Raw genomic sequence first — 12,501 nt, forward strand, 5'->3', positions numbered from 1 at the left:
TATAAATTGAGTAACACTAAACAGCAGTAGGGATTGGAACCAGTCTTAGGTTCGTTTTGAATCATGACTAGGTTGCAGCAGCAGGTTCAACTGCTGTGAGGATGGTGGTGTAATATGGACTTCCCATACCAAGTCCATGGAGGCACTGATGAGACATGGACAGACTCCTGCTAGACACAGGAGGCTAAAGCCCCAGTCCACAGGTCAGGGTTGGGGGACCCTGTTTCAGGACATCAGCCTCAGCCAGCATGGCCATTAGGCAGGGATATTGCTGTTGTTGGCGCCTTTCTATTTCAAGAGACAATGGTGTGTGCAGGGCTGTCTTACCCATAGAAGAAGAAGAAGAAGAGGAGTTTGGATTTGATATCCCGCTTCATCACTACCCGAAGGAGTCTCAAAGCGGCTAACATTCTCCTTCCCCTTCCTCCCCCACAACAAACACTCCATGAGGTGAGTGGGGCTGAGAGACTTCAAAGAAGTGTGACTAGCCCAAGGTCACCCAGCAGCTGCATGTGGAGGAGCGGAGACACGGACCCGGTTCCCCAGATTACGAGTCTACTGCTCTTAATCACTACACCACACTGGCACCTGGACGCCAGCATCTCAGGGGCGCCAGGCCGAGAGTCCGGGGCCCGAGAGTTGAGTCCAGGGAAGAGCCCACCTGTTGCTTGGAGCGCAGTGGCAGGCTTTTCTGCTACGGGAGGCTCTGCGCCGCAAGTTCAGGGGTGACCGAGCTAGCGAGACACTGAGGCAGCTGGATGGCTCTGCCCTCCTGCGCGCCTGGGACTGGGCAACCTGGGGAGGGGGTGTGCCGGGTGGATCTTTGCAACCTGGAGCTGCATATGCTTAAGACAGTCCTGGGTGTGTGCCTCCAGGGGTGAAGACAGACCACTGCTTTAGCAGCACCAAAGTGACCTCAATGGGGCGCAAGCCTGGGCAACGTGTAGAGAGGTCCTGGACTGCCCAGGCAACCAGACAGTCTTGCTGATATGCTTCAAAGGAAAACAGAGCAATACTTTGGCCTTTCTTCAATGCTTATTCTTTTAGATGTACCAAAAACAAAACAAAAAACACCCACGCCTATTCAAGATAACATTTATTAACAAACAAAATCAAAGTCTCCAGTGTTTATATTTGGAGGGAACATGAGTGGGAGTCAGGGGTGGGAACAGGTTGACCAAATGGCCAATGTTGCCTAAGAATTCTCTCCCAAAACTTGCATGAGATCAACTGATAACAACATCTCTCACAAATCACAGCCTCTAGTTTTTTTTATTTCCTTGTTCCACCGAATCGGAATGTCCCGTTCCCCTTTCTCATCGTTACTGCCACCCCACCCCCTGCCACCTAGGCTCCCTTCTGCTTCCTGTATCTCCTCCCTCCCCACAGAGAGCTGGTACTTACCCCTTCCTGCACAGTGCATGCATCTATAAATACAGGAAGCGTCATCCTCACACTTTGCAACTGAGCTCTTCACCAACAGACATCAGTTCAACAAGGAACTTAAAGATCTCGGAAGGGAAGAAAAACAGGTAAAAGATGAATCCTTAGCAGATAAAATACTTGTGAGCTTCCCAGTTAAGGCTGGTTGGTGTTTGAACAGGGTTTGGGGTAAGCAAATGTGACCTTAACGAAAGAAGGAAAGAAAGAGAAAGAAAGAGAAAGAAAGAAAGAAGGAGAAAGAAAATTTGATTGATAGTTGAAGGATTCAGTCATTCCACCCTACTTTACAAACAGCCATCCTTAATCTTATCAGTGTTGTATGATTTTACAGCACATAAAGTTGTTGAAGTGCATGAGCCAGCATACAGTTGGATCTGGCCAAGTTAGCTTTCGTTTATCCCTTCATCCCTTCCACCTGTGAATAAACAGAACAGCTATTGATTAATAAATGTTTTGTAGATTAAAAAAAATATTGCTGGAACACTTGCTGTTTGATTTAATGCTTGAAGTTACCTGGTGCACACTGAACAATAATACATGATGCTGATCCTATTCTCATTGTAGTAATTTGTTTTGGAATAAATCTTCTGATTTTCTACATAAAAGTTACTTTGTTTTTCCTTTGAACAATAATTGCATTTTTTTGTATTTACTGCTTGCAATTTATGTTGTTCTTTTTTATCTTGCATATCTGGAATACACACACACACACACACACACACACACACACTTAAATATTCATGCTTACACATAAACATTTCCCAGCTCAGTTTGTGTTTCCCAGATTTCTCTTACAGCTAACTCTTTCCATACTAACCTGTGTTCTGAGGGATACAAGGTTTCTGGAACATACTGTATTCTAGAAGAATGGGGAACCTTTGATATTCCGAATGTTGCTAGACTCCACCACAAACATGGCCAATGGTTAAAAATGATGGGAGTTGCAGTCCAACAATGTCTAGAGGATTGCATGCCTGCTGTAGGTTGTATGGCATATACTCAGTGTATGCAAACTAGCTGGTGCATTCGATTATTTATTAAATCACAGGGCAGTTCACAACATGACAACACAAAATGAGAACACAAAATGCAGAATAAAAACAAAAACAAACCAACAACGCCCATAGCAAAGTGATTCTGAACCTGGGTGGGTATGCCAGTTCCATTTTTATTGCACAGCCATTGCATAAATCTTGGTGTAATAAATTAAAACCCCAAATTTGACCATCAGTTGGGTTATCCGTGGCTCAGATTAGGCCCATAGAACTAAATTCAGTCATGACCATTAATCCCAAGAGTAGGAGTTGAGTAGGAGTTGGTTGGATGCAGCCAGCTCTCTTCAGAGAGACCTGTGGCACGAACAGTTTCATCATAGCTTAATAAATTCTGTTTTGTGCCTTTGCCAAGCAATACAAGAGCTGGCATTCTGAAGTGTGGGTAGCTGCCCAAGCTGACCAGTCGATTCCTGGCAGAACACTCTGATATGAATTGCAAAAATGAGGAACTCAGTCAATGCTCTTGGTCTCAATTTACAGCTTGGAATCACCAAAGTGGAGAGAGAGAGAGAGATGATTGCTTAAGCCAGCCAGTGCTACTACCAGCATAGCAGAAAACATGGACAAGCCCACAGTAAGAGTGAAAGAAACACACGAGAGACAGACAGGAAGCAGGCAGAGGGTTCATGGGGAGGACTGCATGGGCACCAACCATTTAAAGCACATTATTTCCTCAGAAGAATTCTTGCAGAGCTACAGATCCCGGCACCCTTAGCAAACTGCAAGGTGTGTACTGTACACAGCCAAAGATACAGACAGGGGACAGGCTTCTGAGAGCACATGCCACAGGCAAAGGGAACAGTAGGCATGTGGTACACAAAATAAACTTCCATTTGCACACATATTAGGAAAATGGCAATAACAGCAACAACAACAATAATGATAATACTTTCATTATTTATACCCCACCCATCTGGCTGGGTTTCCCCAGCCACTCTGGACAGCTCCCAACAGAACACCAAAAACAGAATAAATCTTCAAACATTAAAAACTTCTCTAAACAGGGAATGCCAAAGAGCCAGATCAATTGTTTTTTAAATTGGGTTTTATAAACAAGAATAATGTTATGCAAACAAGTATACCAAGTTTTCTCAGATCAATTGTTGATGTTTCCTATGCACACTGAACAGGCAAGCCACATTCCAGATTAAACGTTAATCAACTGTGTTAATGAATATCCTGAGTGGACACATATCATTCCGCAGGATTTGAGCTGCAGGGTGGTAGAAACCTCCAAGGTATTAGAATGAGGTTTCCCGCAATCTCGCTTGGCATTCCTTTGGACACCGTTGTGCTTCTATGCTGGGCTGATTCTCTCTTGGTGGCTTAACCTGTCCCTTACCTTTTCAGTCCTGCGGCTGCAGAAACCACCCGACCCTGGTGTTTGGCCATTGTTGAATCTTTCTGGTTCCCAGAGACATGAAGCTGTTTCTCCTCTACCTTTCTGCTGCCCTTGTAGCTACAGGTGAGGCCAACAGGATGCTTCTTCACGAAGCTCATAGTTAAACTATAGAACTCGCTCCCACAGGAGGCAGTGACGGCCACCAACTTAGATGGGCTTTAAAAGAGGATTAGACAAAATCACAGAGAACAAGGCTATCAGTGGCCACTGCCCAAGATGGCTTTGCCATGCTCTTGTGGTCAGAGGCAGTGACGCTTCTGAATGCCGGCTGCTGAAAGCCACAGGGAGGGGAGGAGGGGAGCGCTTGCCAGTTTCCCACAGCAACGGAGAAGTTCTGTGAGGAGAATGTGAGCAGGAACGAATCCATGCATCTCGCCTGGAATTATTTGAATTATTTGAATGCGGCAGCTAGACTGGTGACTGGGAGTGGCCGCCAGGACCATATAATACAGGTCCTGAAAGACCTACATTGGCTCCCAGTACCTTTCCGAGCACAATTCAAAGTGTCGGTGCTGATCTTTAAAGCCCTAAACGGCCTCAGTCCTGTATACCTGAAGGAGCGTCTCCACCCCCATCGTTCAGCCCGGACAATGAGGTCCAGCTCCGAGGACCTTTTGGCAGTTCCCTGCCTGCGAGAAGTGAGGCTATAGGGAACCAGGCAGAGGGCCTTCTCGGTAGTGGCACCCGCCCTGTGGAACACCCTCCCTTCGGATGTCAAGGAAATAAACAACTATCTGACTTTTAGAAGACATCTGAAGGCAGCCCTGTTTTTAATTTCTGATGTTTTATCGTTAATTCTGTTGGGAGCCACACAGAGTAACTGGGGAAACCCAGTCAGATGGATGGGGTATAAAAATAAATAAATAAATAAATAAATAAATAATAATAATAATAATAATAATAATAATAATTATTATTATTATTATTATTATTATTATTATTATTATTATAGCTAGAACTTTTTGGAGGAGAGGGCAATGAAGAGGTTAAGAAACCACCGAGGGAAGAGTCAGTGCAGAAACCCTGCAACACACAAGCAGAAGGAGTGTTTAAAAATGCATTAAATAGTTCTAATGGGCTGCAGGCAACTAAGTCGTAGACGCATTGAATCAAATACTAGTCATCCCCATTACTTTCAAATGGTCTGCTCTAGGTATGACTACAGTTGCAAACAACCCATCATATTTCTTTTTAATAAATTGGTGCTGCTACTCCTGCTCGATAACTAGCTGTGAGAAGTGAGGTTACAGGGAACCAGGCAGAGGGCCTTCTCGGTAGTGGCACCCTCCCTGTGGAACATCCTTCCACTAGATGTCAAGGAAATAAACAACTATCTGACTTTTGGAAGACATCTGAAGGCAGACCTGTTTAGGGAAGTTTTTAATGTTTGATGTTTTAGTGTATTTTTAATCTGTTGGGAGCCGCCCAGAGTGGCTGAGGAAACCCGGCCAGATGGGTGGGGTATAAATTATTATTATTATTATTATTATTATTATTATTATTATTATTATTATTATTCAATTTTTAAAAGCATACTTTAAAATTTATGAAATGAAATAATGAAACAATATTGCTTTGTCTTCCCCTCTCCATCCCAATTTTCTTTTTCTGCTAGCAAACTCCCTGAATTGTGTCTCTACTGAAAGCCCTCCCGACGGAACTGATACCTGTTCAATTCCAGATTCAGGAGCCATCTGCATAACGGTGGGCCAGGAGAATAATTTGGGTTGGTATATGCGTATTTCCCTTGTGCTTGCACCTTTAGCCTACTTAGTTCTGGGCTACATTCGCAGGGAAAGCTTCCAGGACCACTCTGGTCCAGGGAAAACTGAACTACCAGGCCCGGCCCTGCTGTTGGGCACATGAGGCTTTTAAAGGAGGCTCTGTTTCACGCCCTCCTACATCCTGAAGCCAGGCAGGTACTCACAAAGAACAGGGATGGGCGAAGAGGTTTGTTTTCAGTAATGCATTTACAGAAGTCTCTTCCGTCTCATTTCTGTATGACTATGCAAATTATTATTATTATTATTATTATTATTATTATTATTATTATTATGAAACCCACACCCAAAATAGTTGGAAAATTTACTTTTCTATCAAAATATAGGCAGGAAAATGTCTTGGGCTGGCCTTGCAGATGGGTCCCCTCACCCCTTTGTGATTTCCCTCCATTTTTATGTGTGCAATTGTGCTCCATCCAAATTGTCTTCAGCAATGGGTGGCAGCGGTGACATCTTGTCCTTTTCCTCAGGCAGGAAAATGTCTTGGTACAACCTTGTAGGCACATTCCCCCACTCCTTTATGATTCCCCTCTGTTTCGCTTTGTTTTTTTACATAGGAGGAATCGCTACCACAGGAATATTCAGGGGCTGCCAGCAGGATTCTCAGCTTTGCGATGAAGCCATCTCTGTTACTGTGGCTGGAGGGCTTTTTACGAGGACCATTTCCAAATGCTGCACGACAGAAAACTGCAATAATACTCCCCTTGAATGTATGCGAAGGGAGGTCCGGACCTTGATAAGTTTGCTTTGGGAGTGGGGACAGTTAGCCAAGGACACCAGGACCGTGGCACCTGCCATTGTATGAACAAGGTCTAAGGTTCAATCCCCAGCATGCCCAGGCAAGACTGGGAAATGCCTCTGTCTGAGACCTTGGAAAGCTGCTGCCAGTCAGTGTAGACAATACTGGCCTAGATGGCCCCATGGTCTGACATGCTTCTCTGTTTGCTCTCACAGCCCCAACTCTTTGCCACAGCCCACAACGAAAGGACCTGTTGCTAGTTTTCCATTAAACGGCTCTCAATGGCAAAGGGGGTTAATGATCCCTGGTGGCTAATTATTTATTTCAAGAGCTTCTCCCCTGCCTTTGGATACCAAGTGCCTGCACGGTGGCTCAAAACAAAGTCAAAACAAACAAAGGCTTTATGTCGCTCTCTGACACTTACAATGTCACAACCTTAAGCTAATGGCCTGGGTGTCAGGCAGCAGAGGAATCAACCCACACAGCAGGTTGCCAGGAATGGACAAGGCAAGGGAAACTTCTTACCAACTGCGTTTTATTCAATAGTCACAGAGAGATACTTAGAAATGCTGCCTCTCAGAATAATGGCATTTCTGCGAGTAAATCTCCCCTCCCCTTCTCTCCCACTTCCTCATTCATCATCCCTTCCATGGGTGGCACTGAAGGCCCTTTGCTTCTGAGCCCTTTGCTCTCCTAATTTGAAGGCTTGCTAGGTTCTGGGAGAAGGTGGGTCTGGAATGCTTTCTAGTGATAATGTGTCAGCTAGCTGCTCTGGCTCTGCCTCCTCCTCCTCTCCCATTATTTTCCAACTTCTCCCTTTATCTTCCTCTGAGCTGTGATCTCCCCCAAACCCCTGTTGTAATTCCGAACTGTCTTCTTCCTCTCCAGAAGGGTCAGTCTCCACCATTCCTCCACTGCCAACAACAATAACAATAACAATAATTTATTTATACCCCACCCATGTGACTGGGTTTCCTTCAAAGGTAGCCCCACGTAGAGCGCATTGCAGTAGTCCAAGCAGGAGATAACCAGAGCATGCACCACTCTGGCCAGACAGTCCGTGGGCAGGTAGGGTCTCAGCTGGTGTACCAGATGGAGCTGGTAGACAGCTGCCCTGGACACAGAATTAACCTGTGCCTCAATGTACAGCTGTGAGTCCAAAATGACTCCCAGGCTATGCACCTGGTCCTTCAGGGGCACAGTTACCCCATTCAAGACCAGGGAGTCCCCCATACCCCTCCCCCCCAAAAACAGTACTTCTGTCTTGTCAGGATTCAGCCTCAATCTGTTAGCCGCCATCCATCCTCCAACCTCAGTCCCTGACACTGGGCTGTATCTGCTGTTACATATCCTCCAACATTTCTCTGTTGTAAATAGGAATGTCCTATACCATAGTAATGATGATTATGATTGTGACTATGATAATGATGATCCAACCTGACTAGGTTGCCCCAGCCACTCTGGGCGACTTCCAACAGATGCAAAAACATAATAAAACATTAAACATTTTAAAACTTCCCTATACAGAGCTGCCTTCAGATGTCTTCTGAAGGTTGTACAGTTACTTACAGTATATCCTTGGCTCCGGCGTTGCATAACGCCATATCCTCCAACATTTCTCTGGTGAAAATAGGAATGTCCTAATGAAAAGCAGGACATTTCAGGATCAAATCAGAAACCAGGACACTTCTGTAAATCTGGGACTGTCCCTGTAAAATAGGGACACTTGCGGGTCTGCTGTTATGCATGGCAACACACCTTTTTCAGTCAGCAGATGATGGCATGTGCAGAGCTGGAGGCAGTAGCCCCCCTGTTCATTTACTCTCAGCCCAGCTGGCACTCCCTGGGGCACCTGGCAAGGCCTACATCCTTGCAGGGGGCCCACATCCACTCTCTGGAAACTCCTAGCCCTGCCTCATGGCTTGTGTTCACTGCCTTCTGCATGCATAATGCAAGCAGTGACAAGAGTGACGAAGCAGAGCAGCAGCACCCCCTCTGATCCCAGGGGAAGAAGACAAGAGAGTGGGCAGTGGTGCCAGAGAGAGAGGAAGAGGTGTGGGGCCACTGAGAGGGACCCTTTCCCCCAATCCCCATCCTCCTGAAAGTAGCACTGCCATGCTGGCATTTAGCACGATTAAATAATCCAGCAAGACTTGATTCAGACACTGGGCAGAATTAACAAACACCGATGACAACAATGAAGAACTGCTGTGGCACCTGAAAGACTCACACATTTAGATGTTAGCATGGCCTGAATGTTTTAAATAAATATTTTCTTTTTTAATGTAACTGGCAGAGAGAAAATTGGAAATTGTATTTTTTTGTTTTAAATAATTGTTTTCTTTTTTAATGTAACTGGCAGAGAGAAAATTGGAAATTTTATTTTTGTATCTTTCTCTAATGTTTTTTTCCCTTTTGATCTTTAAATCCCTCCCTCCCTCCCTTCTTATTGTCCCTTTCCTCCTTTCCTTCCATTTCTTTCTTTGGAGTCCTGTATCTGGGGCCTTTCTTAATATCCAGAGATTGTATCCTCATGGGGGTGGTAGATGGTTGATGGAGGACCCTGGGTAAGAGACAGGGAAAGGTTGGTCTCCCAGAGTAAGAGGCTAGGAGGAGAAAGGAAATATCCCAGGTGAGAGCTGGGAGAAGCTACTGTCCTCTGTGTCTGGTAAGAACCAAGAATTACTTTTAAGAGAGGACTCCGTATTCTACTTATTCAATTTTGGGTTTTTTGCAGGGGTGGGGTGGGGTTGGTAGCCGCTATTTACTGTAGTATGGAATTTTAAAAAATACAAATTTCATATTAAAAAACCCTGCACATTTATCATGGCAGAAGCATTTGTGAAGTGCTCACTTCATCAGATTCATGAAGTGTTACTCTGATTTAGCAGGTGTGTACACACACACACACACACACACACACGTATATTTCCCATTTGGAACAGGGTGCAGAGCCAAGGCAGGATTAAACCATGTCCTCCCACCCATTACTGATGTCACTGGTGATATCTGCTGATGCCTGAGTGGTCGTGGTTTTGAATAATGGCCTCACGGGCCAAATTGGACCCCCACTGGTTTTTTTACTGTTTTTTTTTAACGCGGTCTGCTTTCTCTCTTTCCTGCGTCCCTCCAGTACCACCCAAGAACCTCACCAAGAATGGAGTGAATTGTCCCACCAGTTTTGTACTTGGCTCTAATCGCTTGGAAGAACCTGGGACTCTGAGTTGCACAGGAGATGAAAAAAGCTGCATAACTGCGGCTGGGGAGCTAACTGCAGGTATGACTCACTTTCTCTAGTATTGCAAAAGACGGATGTCTTGCATGTACTTCCCTGGAGAATTCAAGCACTAAGTCTCATAACTGAGTGGCTCCTGACCCTCGGAGAAGCAAATCTCTTTCACCTATTCTGTCAGCCGAGAGAATTGAAGGACCATCCCTTCCTAACAGCTGCTGCAGGAAAGTCCACCCCTTCACAGTTTGGTCTGTTTGGAATAATACTAATAATACTAATATTAATAATACTAATATTCCTTTTTCCTCTTCCAGTACTCAAGACGGCTTTCACAGATAAAATAGAACAAGCTTAAAACATAAAAAGGACAATTTTAAAAATGTAATTAAACACTAATAGAATTGATATTGTTACAAAAGTTGGGTGCCATACCCACTCTCTGCCGAGCTGCAGCAAGATTCCAAGGGATACCAGGCACTCACCCAGGGTGCATGCTCCTTTAGAGAATTGAGACACTGCAGAGACTGTTGTAGCTTCAAAAAACATGCCTTATTCACATATTTACACCTTCAGTCTGCATGGAGTAGTAGCAGCAGTAATAATAATAATAATAATAATAATAATAATAATAATAATAATAATTTATTTATTGGCGTGCTCTGGTCCATGGGGTCACGAAGAGTCGGACACGACTGAATGACTGAACAACAACAATTTATTTATACCCTGCCCATCTGGCTGGGTTTCCCCAGCCACTCTGGGCGGCTTCCATCAAAGTATTAAAAATACATTAAAACATAAAACATTAAAAACTTCCTTAAACAGGAAGTCCATATCTTATAGCATGGTCATTTCTTGAGCGGCTTGTCCCCTACACCCAGTGCACCCCTACACCCAGCCTGCCTGAGATGGACCCCAGTCATTCTTCTTCCTTCTCCTTCCCAGAACACATTCTTCTACAGGGACCCAGGCAAAGGGCCTTCTTGGTGGTGGTGCCTGCCCTGTGGAATGCCCTCCCGTCAGATGGCAAACAGATAAACAACTGAAGAAGTTCCAGTTACAGGTGGGTAGCCGTGTTGGTCTGCCATAGTCGAAACAAAATAGAAAATTCTTTTCAGTAGCACCTTAGAGACCAACTGAGTTTGTTCTTGGTATGAGCTTCCGTGTGCATGCACACTTAGTTGGTCTCTAAGGATCTGCTACTGGAAGGATTTTTGTTTGTTTGTTTTGACTATGGCAGACCAACACAGTTACCTACCTGAAAACATTTTACAGGATTCATCTCATCCTGGATATAGTTTGCACGGTTGCCTTCAGGCAAGAGATACAGAACAATTAAAGCAAGAACGAATAGACTAAAAAACAGTTTTTATCCAAGAGCTATACCTATTTTAAATGCTGTAACTAAATGATATGATCTTGAGGAGTTGTGATGGATGGTATGTATGTGTATGTGTGGCTGTAAATGTATAAATGCATATTATGTGGCTGAAAATGCAGGATGGCATTCAATTTCGTTGTACTATGTACAATGACATTAAAGTATCTATCATCTATCTATCTGTCTATCTATCTATCTAGATAAACAACTATTTGCCTAAAATTGTGTTGGAAGCCGCCCAGAGTGGCTGGGGTGACCCAGTCAGATGGGTGCCATATAATAATAATAATAATAATAATAATAATAATAATAATAATAATACACCTTTTTGTTTTGGAAGGTATGTGTCAGGGCTGACCTTTTAATGGGAACTGAATCAACTTTTGTCTCCATCTCTATTCTCTGCCTTCAGGAGATGCTGGCCCTCTTCCCTTTATAGCATCAGGCTGTGCCTCAGCAACCGCCTGCAGTTTGCCTGTGAAGACATACCTCTTTACTGGAGCCATGGACTTCCTCCTGAAGCAAATCAAATGCAGCCCAGCCCCAGCCACCAACAGTGGCTGAAAGGAGCAAGCGGGAGCAACTTCCTCCGCTTTTTGCAGGGTCACTGTGATCCTTTGTCATGCCCTGCTGTGAATTCTTTGAATAAACTAGCATGAAAAAAATGCCTCCCTCCAATAGCTAACCCAGTTTACATTGCTTTAAAGCAGGCATGATGAACCATTGGCTCCAAACTACAATTCCCATCAGCCCCAGTAAGAATGGCCAGTGTCCAGCCATGATCAGAGTTGTGGTTCAGCAACAATCTGGATGGCCAGAGCTTCCTCACACCTGCTTTCCAGTTAGGAAACTACATCTGATCTGCTACTCAAGGCTTTCCCATAATTATATAGTCCTTCTCCCTCCCTTTTCTTTCTTTCTTTCTTTCTTTCTTTCTTTCTTTCTTTCTTTCTTTCTGAAAATAAGTTTCACTTTTCATGATTAAGCTTAGGTAAGCCTAAATGCTTGATCCTGTTACATCTTTACTTAAATTGTTGTAGAACGTACAATTCACTTGCGGGTTATTGTAAGCCTTGCTTGTCATCTGATCTAGCTCAGCTTCCTGTACCCTTTTTTCCTTTCACTTGTAATTATGAGCATTGATTTCAAAGATTAAGACGAAACCCACAAAAAGTGGCCGCTTGCTGCTCCATGTTTCTTGCAGCGGAAGCTTTGCTCTTCTGCTTGGTCTGTTTTAAGGGTCATTCTTTTTGGCCCTGAATTTTCTTGGAAGTCGCTTAGAAACATTTTTGCAGCAAGCAGCTTAATACGCCAAATGATAATGACAATAAGCACCAGAGATGTGCAACATTTCACCTGTGCCTTTTGAGAGCAGTCTGCAGCCCTGAGTGGCCACTGTGCCCAAATCTGGATTGTGAGGCTCTGATGGATAGAGCTTGAATGTCCGATTCCAGGGGTGGGGAACCTC

General features: G+C 44.3%; 1 protein-coding gene across 1 annotated transcript; it reads left to right on the plus strand.

Moving 5' to 3' along the window:
• Window positions 1-1,403: 1,403 nt before the first annotated feature.
• Window positions 1,404-11,698, plus strand: LOC117052032 (phospholipase A2 inhibitor and Ly6/PLAUR domain-containing protein-like). Its single transcript, XM_033158759.1, has 7 exons — window positions 1,404-1,532; window positions 3,849-3,963; window positions 5,516-5,626; window positions 6,239-6,391; window positions 9,554-9,698; window positions 10,108-10,115; window positions 11,458-11,698. The coding sequence occupies exons 2-7, from the start codon at window positions 3,918-3,920 to the stop codon at window positions 11,595-11,597; spliced, it is 603 nt and encodes a 200-aa protein (XP_033014650.1). The 5' UTR covers window positions 1,404-1,532; window positions 3,849-3,917; the 3' UTR covers window positions 11,598-11,698.
• Window positions 11,699-12,501: the final 803 nt, after the last annotated feature.

Source organism: Lacerta agilis, chromosome 8 (assembly GCF_009819535.1).
Source record: "Lacerta agilis isolate rLacAgi1 chromosome 8, rLacAgi1.pri, whole genome shotgun sequence".
Taxonomy (NCBI): Eukaryota; Metazoa; Chordata; class Lepidosauria; order Squamata; family Lacertidae; genus Lacerta; species Lacerta agilis.